Genomic DNA, 16,385 nt, shown 5'->3' with positions numbered 1-16,385 from the left:
CCATCACTGTTTCCATTGTTTCCCCATCTATTTGCCATGAAGTGATGGGACTGGATGCCATGATCTTGGTTTTCTGAATGTTGAGTTTTAAGACAACTTAAACTCTTTCTTACTAATCCCTAAACAAGATCCTTACCTCTACATGGGATTAATGCAGGTCTTGTGAGGATTGAGGCTTATATAATTTGGAATCTTTCTTTGTGGAAAAAGTACAACACTACAAATAAAAACGTGATATAGAACTCTGGAAGTGTCTACATAAGTGAAGTTCTCTGAATTTTAAGGTGCACTAGTTTCCCAGTAAATCAGCCTCTGACCTTGATTAAGGGTGGCTGGTCCTCTCAACCCTTAGCTCTGCATGGTTGCTCTGACTTCTATGCCTTGTTTGCATTGCCTTTTTACCTGAAGACATCCCTCCTCCTTCTTCAATCCCTGGACCATATTTTTTCAAAGTTTGGCTCCACAATGCCTTTTGTCATTCTCCCCAGAAGAAAGCTCTCCCTTCCCTGCAGGCCCATAACTGTATATAGCTCCCAGGATGAGTTGTCTCATGAGAGCTTAGAGCACATTATGAGTGTCTCTGTTTGAGGGGCACACACTGAGCCTTCTCCAATTAGTCTTGAGCACAGGGACTATTTCCACTTAGATCCCACCTCAGTACTTATTCAAGTTCTGGGTACAGCAGGAAGGAAGGGAAAAAGGAAAGGTGTTCCAAAGGCAAGATCATGGGGTTTGGGGTAAGGCCCACTTGGATATAACTCTGCCCTTGTTAGTGTGGAGCCTCTGGCAAATCAATTACTTCTGAGTCTCTCTGACAAATGAATGTTTATTTCCAAACATTGTTGTGAGGATTAAGTAAAGCATTTATTCATTTACCATGTATCTATTTAGCCCTCTCTTGGGCTGCTTTTGGCACCAGGGGCTTGGGATAGCTGTGACCGAGCGATACTCCGTGTGTAATGGTTCACATAGTTGAGTTGGGAGGTGGAAGATTATGATGTATCAGGATAAGGCTAGCAGACATACAACTGGAACAGAGCAGGTGCTCCATAAGTAGTTGTTAAATAAATGATTGACAGAATGAAGGAATTCAGAAACAAAAATGATTAACTGTGCAAAATAAGTGACACCTGACATATCTACAACCATCATCCACATGAAAGTGTAACACTGAATATAATGGACATGGCAGTGCATATCACACAATGCTACATGTTAAAGGAAATAAATCAACAGGAGAAAGAAAGCAAAGACTGAATGAGGGGAGAGGGGAAAAAAGGAGGGTGAAAGGCCCTCAGAAGGCTAAAGGGGAGGGAGGGTGTCACAGACCCACCTGGCCAAGCGTGCACTCCATGCTGCCCAGAAAGTCGGCCTCCTTCAGCCCATTGTGGGTGCTGCTGATGTCATGGACCTCAAACCGCAGGCGCTGCACCTCCTCGAAGTAAAAGTCCACTGTGAACAGTTTTGAATAGACTGGGTTGATGCAGGTGCGAATCACCTCTGTTCTGTCAACCTGCGGGACAGAGGAAGAGAAACCCCATCAGGGGATCAAGGCCTTGTATCGTTATCTTTCAGGAAGCTTCATTTGATGGTGCTCTGTCTCCTTCCAAACTGTCAGTGCCCGCCACCAAGTCACCAGGGTGAGCAGTCTGGACATCTTCAAGGATACACCTGAGAATGAGTCATGGTTCAAGGGGGAAAATCACAGAATAATCTGAGCTTTATGTCTAAGGGTTTTAGAGCACCTTGTATTGTTAAGTAATAGGGCAAGAAGACGGATTGATTATTAGTGGCCACCTGGAGCCTCAGGAAAAAGTCTGAGGGCATATTTTGGCTCAGGAGGAAAAAAATCCGCACTCAATTCCTGATGTCTTAGGGGCACAGTTGGGCAAATGACCTCATAGATGTCCCTTTTAGCCAACCCTATTCTAGCGTTAGAGTCATATGAATCCCAGCGTCATATGAAACCCTGTGGTCTCAAGTGTGCCTCTTATTGGGTTTACACATGTTGACTCAGTAGTTCAATCCCTCTGTCTCAGTCCCCTCATCAACAAGTGAGGGCTAGAGGATTAGAGCAGTGGTCCCCACTCTGTCACCAGGGACCGGTTTCCTGGAAGACAATTTTTCCACAGACCAGGGTAAGGGGGAGGGGGTTTGGGGATGATTCAGATACATTACATTTACTGTGCATTCTATTTCTATTATTATTATATTGTGATATATGATGAAATAAACATACAGCTCACTATAATGCAGAATCAGTGGGAGCCCTGAGCTTCTTTTCCTGCAATTAGACAGTCCCATCTAGGGGGATGTGAGCAATGGAGAGTGGGGGTAAGTATAGATGAAACTTTGCTCACTTACCTGCCATTCACCTCCTGCTGTGTGGCTCAGTTCTTTACATGCCATGGACTGGTACCAGTTCATGGCCTGGGGATTGGGGAACTCTATATTAGAGGTTGAAAAAGCCCTAGTCTCTAGTGTTCCAGGAGTAAAGATTTCCCCATCCTTCTGAGATAATAACTCTCATTTCTCTCTCACTCTCTGCCCCACTCTGTGCCCTAGGAGACTGACTGGCCTCTATGGATTCCTGGGTTCCCTGGACCTCTGGGTGTCAGAGGAGGGAGGAAGCCTGAGGAGGGACTTGGCAGGAGATCAGAAGGACATGGGCAGTGTCTCTGCACCTCTCTACACAGTCTGTTAGCAACTCCATTCCATAGAGGAAGCTGCCACCAGGATCTGGTGACACGGACCTGACCTTCAGATCAAGGGATGGTGATGACTTTCTGCAGCTGCCACAGCATCCTTGGTTGACTCCCTTATCCCATGCCCATGCAAAGAGCTTCTGTGTGAAGAGTTCAGCCTTTTTAGGGAAACTCTGGGAATGCCAATAGGGTACTCTGCTCTCTGCTCGTACCCCAACCACTAAAGTTCATCTCTTCCACATCTGTCCCAAATGAGAATACCCAATACCACTTATATTCTGTGAAGCCTTAGAGGACCAAGTTACAGATAACCCAAGATCCTACAGTAGTTCTCAACTGGAGATATCCATCACTCATATTTAATAGGTCAATTGGAGTTTACAAGTACTCTCAGACTTCAAACAGAAACATCATTTTGTGAATGAAAAATATTGCCTGTCATATCAGCAAACAAAGGATGCTGCAGCCACAAAGCCATCACAATACAGTCACCCTGATCGTGAGCCCTGAGGGAACTCAGGGTGGAGAAAAATGGACTGCCAGCTGCCAAGCCTTCAGCCACTGCAGCAGCCCCATGGGGTACCCTGAGAGGACCCTGGATGGAGAGAAGCAGGGTTCTGGCCCCAGGTAGCTGAAGCGCATATCAAAGGAGTGGTTTCAGTGAGCCCCGACTGTTGCATCTTCCCATACATAGGAAAGTGCTAAATTTCATTAGCTTGAGATAGCTGTTTTTCTTTAATTAATAGTTATCTTTTGATGTTCCCATTACCTGATATTTGTTGCAAAAACTCCTGTATATACTGGCTCCTCACCTTGCTTCTTGGGGCAGTTTCTCAGAGTTATTTGAGATATTATTTCTCAGGCTTGAAATGCTCAGAATGTTCTCTGAATAAAATATAATTCTCAACTTTTTATGTTGTGCAATTTTTTTCAGTTGACAGTTTATTGGATACTTCCCAAGAGTCATTCATCAGCACCAACTGTGAAAAACACCTCCCCACTTTCATTAAGTACAAAGAGGGTTTCTCAATAAAATGAGGGAAGCCATTTTTGACCATATTATGCATGTACATATTATCCAGCAAAGAAAAAATCTGATACACACTTGATCTCGTGGCTTGATCCCTGGCCCCATCTCTTCCTATGCAGGGCCCTGTCTGAGATAGGGCTACCCTGTAAGGAGTACCTTCTGCTATCTGGTGGGATGGATGATCCTGGTTGTGAGGAGGAGAATATGGTTCTTTTACATCCTGCTGCAAGAGACAGAAAACCAAACCTCAATCCACTGCCGATTAGGATTCGACAACAAGCTACTGTTCAGACCAATGGTTATTTGACTCTTTCCATGAAGAGTGGCTATTTGAGCTTAATTTATATTCTTTAAAATGTTCATTCTGGGAGGCAGGGTTGTATATGCTATTGACTGATTATGTGAGTACAAGATTTATTATATTGGTATACTTTTGTTATTGTTGTTGTTAAGAGATTATACTTTTGAATAATAGTAAAAATCAGAGGCCTATAAGTTCACAGTGACCTGGAGGTGTTTCATTCATTCCACTTAAAAGTAGTTTTCAGCCTCTCCTTTGGTGTCAGCCTGCCCTAGTGCCTTGCTGCTGCTGCTAAGTCACTTCAGTCGTTTCCGACTCTGTGCGACCCCATAGATGGCAGCCCACCATGCTCCCCAGTCCCTGGGATCTCCTTCTCCAATGCATGAAAGTGAAAAGTGAAAGAGATTCGCTCAGCCTGTCTGACCCTCAGCGACCCCATGGACCGCAGCTTTTCAGGCTCCTCCGACTATGGCGTTTTCCAGGCAAGAGTACTGGAGTGGGGTGCCATTGCCTTGCCCGCTTGTGCCTTGAGTTTTTCCTAATAAAACTGAGCCATAACCCAGCTGTAACACTGGTCTGCCATTTCAAATCTTTGCTGTGGCGAGACAGAATCAAGGAAATTACCCACTCCTCCGACATATATGGTGCCATTTCTCGGCTTTAATCTGTCTGAAACAACCTTGGCTCAGCCTCTGTGAAGCAGAGGTCAAGCACAGCAGAAGCCCAACTTGGTGAAACCTCCCGCAGCGGGAGCTGAACACGAAGAAAACCTAGTGCAGTGGAAGTAACAAGAAGCCCAGGAGGCTGGAAACCGGGACAGCGAAAACAAACTGGGCAGAAAGCTCACGCGACTGTCTCAGATTCCAGAAGACCTGCAGTTTTGGACCACTGGACAAAACCCAGAGAGGGATTGTCAGAAGACCCTTTGACCAATCCTGGGGAAATCTGGTACACTGATGGAAGCAGCTTTGTTTTAGATGGAAAAAGAAGAGGGGATATGCAGTAGTCTCCAATTTCGAGATCATAGAGGCCAACTTTTGCCACCAGGTACTTCAGCCCAATTGGCTGAGCTCATAGCCCTTACTCAAGCTTTAGAGCTGGGAAAAGGAAAAGGAATAGCCATTTACACTGAATCCAAGTATGCCTATCTGGTGCTACTTGCACATGCTGCTATTTGGAAAGAAAGGGGCCACTTGACCACCCAAGGGTCTGCAATCAAATATGGTGATCAAATCCTTAGGCTCTTGGAGGCAGTTCATCTGCCCGCTGAGGTTTCAGTCTCTCATTGAAAAGGACACCAAAACGGGAGCACAGAAGTGGCACAAGGAACCCAGCAGCTGATCAGGCAGCTAAGAGAGCAGCATTACAGAACAATGACCTCATAGGGATTGCCACCTTAGTTTCACAGGCTACTTTGCCAGAAACTCCTTCATATACTGAAGGTGATATTCTTAAAGCTAAGAGTGAGGGCTTTCAAGAAGATCATATGGGGTGGTTCCAAAAGGAGGGACTCCTTTTTCTGCGTGGGAACCTCCAGTGGAAGTTGGTTAACTCCTTACATGCCACCACTCATTTAGGGGAGAAGGCCCTCCAAAGATTACTAGAAAAGTCCTTCAGAGGAACAGGCCTGCAAATGACTATAATGCAAGTGGTTTCCTCTTGTCCTACTTGCCAATTAAACAATCCCCAAGGAGCTTGAAGACCCCAGCTGGCCCAGCCCATCCAATGGGGTGGGATCTACTCAGGAGAAGACTGGCAGATGGACTTCACCCAGATGTCAGTTTCTCAAGGGCATAAATACCTATTAGTTATGATAGATACAGTCACAGGATGGATTGAAGGCTTTCCCGCCCAGCCTGAGAAGGCTGAGGAGGTGGTAAAAAACAAACAAACAAACAAAAACCCCCACAAACTGCTCCATGAAATCATTCCGAGATTTGATCTGTGCAGGTCATTACAAAGTGACAACAGGGTACCATTTTCTTCTAAGGTCACCCAAGGGGTCTCTAAAGCATTGGGCATTAATTATTACCTCCATTGTGCCAGGAGGCCTCAGTCTTTAGGAAAAGTAGAAAGAGGCAACTAATTCTTAAAATCAGCGATAAAAAAGATAACCCAGGAGACCTCCCTGGGATAGAAGGAGGCTTTACCAATAGCTCTCCTCTGCATCCATATTGCCCCTAAGGAACAGGTTGGTTTTAGTCCTTATGAAATGGTATATAGGAGACCTTTTGTTTATGCCAATGACGTCTTCCTAGATCCAGAGGCTCAGACCCTCCAGTCTTATACCATGGCCATTGGGCAACTCCAATGAAATATACACTTGCGGGTGTCAACTAGGACCCAAAAGATTCTAAAGAGCTACCACTATATGCTCCAGGGACTCAAGTCCTAATTAAAGTCTGGAAAGATGGGTCCGCAAAGGCTCAACTCCAGCCCGCATGGAAGGGCCCCTACCTGTAATACTTTCTACCCCCACAGCAGTCAAGGTACCAGGACATGACTCCTGGACTCCCTACTCATGAGTCAATCTGTGGAAGAAAACAGAAGACGACACTCAATACACCTGTGAGCCCCTGGGAGATCTCAGATACCTATTCAGAACTACAAATGAGCGCCATTCTAATGAAAACTCCCAAAATTAAGTTTCTGGAGATAAGATCTCTCAGGATAGCTCTAAAGAGCCAAAACAGCTTGGCAGGGGTGGTATTCCAAAATAGACAGGAGATAGATCTCCTGACCCCTGAAAATGGAGGGACTTGAACCACCTTGAATGAGACATATTGTTTCTGGGTAAATACCTCCAGTTAAGTTGAAGAAAGTCTTACAGACCTCAAGAAAAATATTCAGATCCTACAGGATCTCCAAGAATGAGCTGGAGAGTTCTTGGGGTGGCTACAACCTCTCTTTGGGGGATCTTTCTCCTGGCAAAGGGGAATTTGGAGTGGCTAATGCTCCTACTAATCCCTGTTATCACCACATTGATGCTGCTTATGATTGCTCCATGTATTATCACTTGTCTAACCCATTTTGTCTCTGCCCAGGTCAACAAGCTACAACATGCAATGCCAGTTCAACAAGGATTTATAAAACTATACCTGACCACAGAAAATATCACGCATCCTTAGATGGACATTGCTATAAGGACTCTGAGGCTTGAGACTAGCAAGAGGGGGAGGCCCAATGCCCCTCGCTGTCCCAGCTCAGCAGGAAGTAGCCAGAGAGACCGTGGCACTCCATTGCCAAAGAATTGGGCCTCCTATCTCTTGAGGGGGGAATGTTAGGTAGTTAGAATAGGAAAAAGAAGTCTAAAATGGCAGTGGCTAAAAGATAAAGAAAGGAAAAAGTCTGCGAAAGTGGAACAGAAGGAAATCCATGGACGGGAGTGAGAACTTCAGGTGAAACAAACACTCCCCCTTCTTGGCTAGCCCAGTTTGCATAGGGCAGGCTCTGGGGGGAGGAGTATAAAAGGAAGAAGCCTAGAAGGATTGAGGCCTCTCCTTTGGGGTCGGCCCGCCCTCACTCCTCGTGGGTGTACTATCCTTTGTTTTTCCCAATAAAACTGAGCTGTAACCAAAAAAAAAAAAAAAAAAAAAAGTAGTTTTCCCTTAACTTGCCAACAGAACAGAAGTACTATTTCTATTGCCCTACCTTTGGGGGATAAAAAAACATTATCTGGCAACCTGGGGCTGGATTTGTACATGGAAACCAACTGGGGGCTGCCTCATTCAGATGGGCATTCTTTCTCCATTTTCCAAGGTCTTAATCTTCAATGAATTCTCCCATCTGACTCCTAGAGGCATTGTTGCAACACTCGGTCAAAATTCATAGAATCATGAAGCATATGATAAGGGATTTAACTGCATTCATGCAGTGCCTTTCGATAGAGGGTTTTGAAACAACAATCCCCAAGAAGTAACTTATAGGTGGATTCTCAAGATACAGAAAAGGTTCTTTTCTTGTGGCTGAAGGAATAGAGTCCCGGACAGGTGTAGCTTATAAGAGATAGGAGTTGAAAACTCAGGTCTTTATTGCTCTGCTTTAACCATCCCAAAGGGCACAAATGGCTGATGTGCATCAGTCCTGCTGGTTTTCTTCTCACTTCTTGATTTTCAAATGCTGATTCCACACAAACATCACTCCACACCTCAGATGGACCATCCAAGGCAATACTGAATGACTTCATTTTGTGAGGGAAAGGACTGATTTGGAAAGGAGTTAAGTAACACACATTTGTATTACCAACATAGATAATTATAAGGATAATCTCAGGACCAGTGAGACTTCTGAGTATGGATGCTCAGGACTAGAAGGAGAATGGTGATGGGGAAATGCTTGTAACACTTGCTGATGTTTTAAAACATCTGGCATTCCTAGTCTTTATGGGAGATACATTATGTTTTCTGGAGACTGAAGTCAGGTTTAACCTGAGCAACAGAGCTTAGGATGGCTGTTGTTTCTTATTGAGAGGCCTCAAGATCAAGGCAGTTGTTTCCAAAGGACCACCCTTTGCCTGGTGCTGCCAATTGCATCAGAATCACTGGGGCAGGTTTCTTTACACTTGATTCATGATCCCTACACTTAGGGTTCTGATTCAATAAGAGTAGGGGATCCTAGAAATGTGTATTTTAAAGGTGTCCTAGGCAATCTGAACGCGAGACTATCATAGTAAAAGAATTGAAGTGATGGAGGGTCTAGCTCTTGCTCTTATGTGGGGTTTTGTTTTGTTTTGTTTTTGATCAAGGTTTTAAAAATTTTGCTTTCTTTCTGTTACCGAGTCTGCAAAACTGTCAACACTTCTCTCTGCTTCTCTCCTCGGCAGTTGTAATGACTGATATCCTAGTGTTGCTTATGGTTTGCAGAACGTATTCACACCCATTTTTGTTTGATTCTTAGAACAATCATATGCTGTAGATTTATATTATTTTATATAAGAGTAAAATCAAGGTCAGACATCAGGACAAAGTACTGGATGACAGAATGGGCAATGAGCTCAGGCCTTTTGACTGCAAAGTCTGGACTATTTTCTTAATTCACCTTTATCATAAGCATCCCTAGAAGGAAAGAAAAAATGTAGCTGTGTTATGATATCATGATGATACAATTAATCATTGAATATTGCTTTTGATGAGATACTCTTTTAAAGACTTTCATCTAAAACATTTTTCAGTGTACCAGTAAAGTTTATGATAGTTAATGCTTATGGAAGGCCTGGTGTGTCACAGGCACTCACTTTTTAAAAATGCATTATTGAGGTATAATTTACATAAGATAAACCACATCTATTTAAAGTATGCAATTCAGTAAGGTTTGATATGTGAAATCATCCCCACAAGCAAGTGAAGGCACTCATGACCCCCTACAGTGTCTTCATGTCCCCTTAAAACCTTCCTCTCACCCCTCCCTACCTTTGTTCCCAAGCAACTACCAATCTATTCTGTTACCATAATCAGTTTGTATTCTCTATCATGGCCTATAAATTAATTGCACATCGTGTAGTCTTTTTGCCTTTATTCCCTCATTCAGTGTAATTATTTTGAAATGTATTCATTGTGCATCAGTGGTTCATCTTTTTTATTTCAGAGTAATATTTCACTGATGAACTGTTTCCAGTTTGGCCATTACACATAAAACTGCCATGACTATTCATGTACAAACATTTGTATGGACTCCATATTACTTCTTTCTGTGAGTGAAATAGGTATATGTTTAACTTCTAAAATTCTTACTGGTGTGTAGGGGTATCACACTGTGGTTTTAATTTGTGTTTTCCTAATAACTTATGAGGGCTGTAATAGCATCTTTTCAAGTGCTTATTTGTCTCTTTTGGTGAAGTGTATGTTCAAATCTTCTAACTCTCTTTTCATCCTTATGACAACATTGTGATGTAGGTACTATTATCATCCCCTTTCCTGAGAGGTAGAGAGACCTCCATACCTTTCCCAATTTCATACAGGTTATGAGAGGTAGGATTTTTCATCTTTATGTTAAACAGTCATGCAAATTTGAAGCTTTTTCACCTAAATCTTCTTGTACAAAATAAACAACAGACATGGATATGGAACTAACTGGGAAAGTTAGTGAATGAGGCTGTAGTTGGGTCTCTAGTTTGTCCGCTGGCATATTGGAGATGCAATGGGGGCCCCACACACTGCCCAGGGAATTGTGTATGAGACAAACTCAGTCTGTCATCAAAAACAATTCAACACAGATAATGGCCATCTGCTCCCTGAGGCCCCCAAGGGCTGGGACTGACAGACGCAAAGGAGGTGAGGGGACTGAGAGGTGAGCACTAAACAATGTGATGCTATTAATTGGGAAAAACTAAAGCCAGGAGCCAAAACTGTTGTCTCACTGAATGGTCTGAGGTTTCCTGGAGAAGTACAAGTCTTTATCCCAAGGATAACAGGGCTGGAGAAGAGTGATATCATGTGCCAGAGAGAGACATAACCTAACCCCTAGGGCAGGCTTATAATTAGATATTATTTAAAACTTATATTCCTTAAATATTTTCTCAATATTTATTTAGTGAGGGTGAGGGGAAACTAATTTTCTCTGAATAAAGAAAGGATAATGTTAGGACAAAAAATAAAGGATTGATTACAGACAATTTTTCAAACCATGGAACTTCCAAAGTGACATATTAAACCACATAGAATTTAGATATTAAAATAAGTCACTGAGTCACAGGAATTAGCATTATTCAGCTTCAGATGCTTTCAAGTGCTGGCTGTGGGGTTGGTGGGCTTGCCCTACAGCTGCAGGAAACAAGTCACTGGTCTTGAAAATCACTCAACGGGGGGCAATAGGCTGGTGCTGGTGAGATATGACTTCTATTTTCATTGTAGTGGGTTTTCTACTTGAACAGGATTAACCCTCTTTAACATTTTGCTGGTTACGTAAGAAATCACACATGTGAACCTGAGCTTCCTGACGCCATTTTTGCGCTATGTCTTTGCGCTTGCATCATTCTGCTGGCTTGCCACATGGATGGTTCCTGCTCACTAGGAATGAAAATATGCCTGAGTATTTGTCAACCTTTGCTTCTCCCTCACTTATAATATCCTGGGCTAAAGCTGACCTTGCACCTGGACATATATGGTCCTCAGTGGAGGCAATACTCACTTTCCTAGGGAGCATGTGGAAATGCATAGAGGTGTCTGGGGTTGTCACAATGATGGGGTAACATCACTGGATGCCAAATATCCTACAATGTGGAGGTTAGTTCTAGTCAACCCAGAACCAAACACTCTCCAAAGCTAGTGGTATCTTCTATTTGTCCAACCCACTTTCAACCCCAACTAAACAAATAAAGAAACTTATCCAAGGATGTTTGGACCTCAGAATCAAGCATATGAGTGGACTTACTAGCCAAGAGAGGAATAAAGATATATAATTATATAATTATAAAATAATTAAAATTTTATTAAGTAAATTATATTTTATTTATATATTACATAATTATAGATAATATATTATAAATAATATATAATTATAAAATAATTATAATTTTATTATATAAATTATATATATAATTGTACTATTTTATTTATTGTAAAATTATAATATGAATTATATTTATTTATTATAAAATTGTAATATGTTATATTATTTATATTATTTATAATAGTGTATAAATAATAATAATTATATGTTATTATTTAACCAATAAGCCTATTAAAGCATTATCCTTATTTTGCAGGTGACAAAATAAAACTGAATCAGAAAAGCATTGGTAAAGGAAAGGATCAAACTCAGTCTGTCCAACTAAAAAAATACATGCTCTTTCTACCTTAAGATTTATTATGGGTTGAATTATGTCCCTCAAAGTTCATATGTTGAGTACATCAAAATGTGATCTTATTTGAAGATACAGTTGTTACTGAAGTTAGAAGTTAGGGTGAAGTCATACTAGAATAGGGAGGAGCCCTGATCTTATATGACTGGTGTCCTATAAGTAGGGATATTCAGATATATAGATATGAATACAGGGAGCTACCATTTGGACATGAAGGAAGAGATTGGAATGATGCACTTACAACCCATGAAACAAACAATGATGGCCAGCAAACTACTGGAAGCCAGAAGAGACATGTAGAGCAGATTCTCCCTAATGCCCTCAGAAGGATCAAAACCTGGTTATACCTTGATCTTGGACTTCTAGCCTCCAGAACTGTGAGACAACAAGTTTCTGTCTTCTAAGCCACCCAGTCTATGGTAGTTTCTTACAACAGTCCTATTAAAATAGACGTCATTGTACCTATCTCAAGAAATGTAGATTGATATAGCAACTTCGGAGAACAGTATGGAGAGCCTTTAAAAAGTAAACATAGAACAACCATATGATCCAGAAAACCATAATTCAAAAGGATACATGTATTCCAATGTTCAGTGCAGTACCATTTACAATAGCCAGAGCATGTATATTTACAATATTATAATACCAGAACATGGCCATGGATCTCTTGCCTTGAGAACCCCATGAACAGTATGAAAAGGCAAAAAGATATGACACCAGAAGGTGTCATATTGCTGTGACCCCCTAGGTCAGTAGGTGTCCAGTATGCTACGGGAAAGAAGGGAGAAATAGCTCCAGGAAGAACGAAGAGGCTCGGCCAAAGCAGAAACAATGCTCAGTGGTGGATGTGTCTGGTGGTGAAAGTATAATCTGATGTTGTAAAGAATAATATTGCATAGGCACCTCCAGTATTTGGTCCTTGAATCAAGGTAAATTGGATGTGATCAAGGAGGAGATGGTAAGATTGAACATCAACATCTTAGGAAGCAATGAAATAAAATGGATGGGAATGGTGAGTTTAACTCACATGACCATTTTATCTAATACTGTGGGCAAAAAGCCCTAGAAGAAATGAAGCAGCCTTCATAGTCAATAAGGGAGTTTACAATGCAGTACTTGGGTGCAGTCTCAAAAATGACAGTAATCTCAGTTCATTTCCAAGGCAAACCATTCAACATCACATAATCCAAGTCAATGCCCCAACCATTAAAGCCAAAGAAGCTGAGGTTGAATGGTTCTATGAAGACCTACAACACCTTCTAGAACTAACACCAAAAAAAGATGTTTTTCATCATAGAGGATTGGAATGCAAAAGTAGGAAGTCAATAGATACCTGGAGTAACAGGCAGTATGGCCTTGGAGTACAAAATGAAGCAGGGCAAAGGCTGACAGAGTTTTGTCAAGAGAATGCACTGGTCATAGCAAACACCCGCTTCCATGTGAGGTCTACACATGGACATCACCAGATGGTCAATACTGAAATCAGATTGATTATATTCTTTGCAGCCAAAGATGGAGAAGCTCTATAGAGTCAGCAAAAACAAGACTTGGAATAGCTGTGGATCAGATCATGAGCTCCTTATTGCAAAATCCAGGATTAAACTGAAGAAAGTAGGGAAAACCACTAGGCCATTCTGGTATGACTTAAATAAAATCCCTCATGATTATACAGTGGAGGTGAGGAATAGATTCAAGGGATTAGATCTGGTAGATGGAATATTGTACAGGAGGCAGGGGCCAAAACTAACCCAAAGAAAAAGAAATGCAAGAAGGCAAAGTGTCTTAGGAGGCCTTACAAATAGATGAGAAAAGGAAAGAAGTGAAAGGCACAGGAGAAAAGGGAAGATATACCCATCTGAATGCAGAGTTCCAAAGAAGAGTGAGATAAGAAAGCCTTCTTAGGTGAACAATGCAAAGAAATAAAGGAAAACAATAGAGTAGTAAAGACTAGAGATCTCTTCAAGGAAACTGGAGATGCCATGGGAACATTTCATGCAAGAATGAACATGATAAAGAACAGAAATGGCAAGGACCTAACAGAAGCAGAAGATATTATGAAGAGGTGGCAAGAATACAAAAAAAGATCTTAATGACCCAGATAACCATGATAGTGTGGTCACTCACCTAGAGCTAGATATCCTGGAGTGTGAAGTCAAGTAGGCCTCAGGAAGCATTACTTTGAACAAAGCTAGTAGGGGTGATGAAATTCTATCTGAGCTATTTAAAATCCTAAAAAATGATACTGTTAAAGTGTTGCATTCAGTATGCCAGCAAATTTGGAAAACTTGGCAGTGGCCACAGGACTGGAAAAGGTCAGTTTTCATTTCAGTCCCAAAGAAGGGAAATGCCAAAGAGTGTTCAAACTACCATACAATTGTACTCATTTCACATGCTAGCAAAATAATGCTCAAAAAAAATACTTCAAGCTAGACTTCACCAGTATGTGAAATGAGAAATTACAGATGTACAAGCTGGATTTAGAAAAGGCCAATGAACCAGAGATTAAATTGCCAATATCCTTTGGATCATAGAGAAAGTATGGGAATTCTAGAAACATATCTACTTATGCTTCACTGACTATGCTAAAGCCTTTGACTGTGTGGATCACAACCAACTGTGGAAAATTCTTAAAGAGATGGGAATTCCACACCACCTTACTTGTCTTCTGAGAAACCTGTATGCAGGTCAAGAAATAACAACTAGAGCCGGACATGGAGCAATGGGCTGGTTCAAAATTGGGAAAGGAGTACTTCAAGGTTGTATACTGTCACCATGCTTATTTAACTTATATTCAGAGTACACTGTGTGAAGGCCAAGCTGGATGACTCACAAGCTGGAATCAAGATTGCCAGGAGAAATATCAACAACCTCAGATATGCAGATGATGTCACTAATGGCAGAAAGCTAAGAGGAACTAAAGAGCCTTTTGATAAGGGTGAAAGAGGAGAGTGAAAAAGTTGGCTTAAAATTCAACATTAAAAAAAATGAAAATCATGGCAACTGGTCCCATCACTTCATCACAAATAGAAGGAGAAAAGTGGGAACAGTGGCAGACTTTATTGTCTTGGGCTCCAAACTCACTGTGGATGGTGACTGTAGCCATGAAATTAAAAGACATTTGCCCCTTAGAAGGAGAGCAATGACAAATCTAGAAAGTATGTTAAAAGGCAGTGACATCACTTGGCTGAAAAAGTTCTTTATAGTCAAAGTTATGGTTTTTCCAGTAGTCATGAACAGATATGAGAGCTGGATGATAAAGAAGCTGAGTGTCAAAGAACTGATGCTTTTGAGCTGTGGTGTTGGAGAAGACTCTAGTGAGTCCCTTGGACAGTAAGGAGATCAAACCAGTCAACCCTAAAGGAAATCAACTCTGAATTGTCATTATAAGGACTGAGGCTGAAGCTGAGTGCCAAATCTTTGGCCATCTGACGTGAAGAGCCAAATCATTGGAAAAGATCCTGGTGCTAGGAAATATTAAGGGCAGTAAAAGAAGGGGGTGACAGAAGATAAGATGCTTGGATGGCATTAATGACTCAATGGACTTGAGTTAGAGAAAACTACAGGAGATAGTAAAGAACAGAAAGGCCTGGCATGGTTCAGTCCCTAGGGTCAAAAAGAGTTGGACACAACTTAGGGACTGAACAACATCAAGAGAACGGGAAAAATCTAAATGTCCAATAAAAGATGAATGGATAAAGATGATGTGATATGTATATACAGACTTCCAAGATGGTGCTAAAGGTAAAGAACCCACATGCCAATGCAGGAGATATAAGAGATGCGGGTTCAGTCTCTGGGTTGGGAACATCCCCTGGAGGAGAGCATGGCAACCCACTTCAGTATTGTTGCCTGGAGAGAATCCCATGGATAGAGGAGCCTCACCAGCCACAGTCCATAGGGTCACAAAGAGTCAGATACGACTGAAGTGACTTAGCATGCATGCACATGGTACATATATACAATGGAATATTAGTCACTAAAAGGAATGACGTTGAATCATTTGGAGTGACGTGAAAGAACATAGAGTCTGTTGTACAGACTGAAGAAAGTCAGAAAGAGAAAAACAAATATATATTAACACATATACATGGAATCTCTATAACTGGTACAGATAAACCTATTTGCAGGGCAGGAATAGAGATACAGACATAGAGAATTGACTTGTAGACATGGGAGGAGGGGAAAGCAGGAGGGACAAATTGGGAGTGTGGTACTGACATATACACTACTATGTGTGAAATAGATAGTTAGCGGGAAGCTGGTGCTCAGCTCGGTGCTCTGTGGTGACCTAGAGGGGGTGGGATGGGGGTGAGGTGGAGGGAGACTCAAGAGGAAGGGGATATCTCTATACACATACCTGATTCACAATGCTATCCAGTAGAAACTAACACAACATTGTAAAGCAATTTTAGTCCAATTAAAAAAAGATTCATCTCTGAAAAGGCATTCCTCACCCACCCCACAGAAAAATCTTCAAATATTTTAGATTAAATTGAATGAATTTAATCTAGAATTACCAAAGTCAATCCATTGCCCACCCCCACCCCACCC

At 41.7% G+C, this 16,385-nt stretch overlaps 1 protein-coding gene across 3 annotated transcripts in view; it reads right to left on the bottom strand.

Moving 5' to 3' along the window:
• Window positions 1-16,385, bottom strand: part of CPNE4 (copine 4) — a 689,746-nt gene that overhangs the window by 220,593 nt on the left and 452,768 nt on the right. For all 3 annotated transcript variants that reach the window (XM_070466753.1, XM_070466751.1, XM_070466752.1), the window contains one exon: window positions 1,334-1,513. In XM_070466753.1, coding sequence (XP_070322854.1) covers window positions 1,334-1,513 — 180 coding nt within the window. The remainder of the gene's footprint in view (window positions 1-1,333; window positions 1,514-16,385) is intronic.

Source organism: Odocoileus virginianus, chromosome 4 (genome assembly GCF_023699985.2).
Source record: "Odocoileus virginianus isolate 20LAN1187 ecotype Illinois chromosome 4, Ovbor_1.2, whole genome shotgun sequence".
Taxonomy (NCBI): domain Eukaryota; kingdom Metazoa; phylum Chordata; class Mammalia; order Artiodactyla; family Cervidae; genus Odocoileus; species Odocoileus virginianus.
Note: the sequence above shows the minus strand (reverse complement) of the source record. Positions and strands in the feature narration are given on the sequence as shown.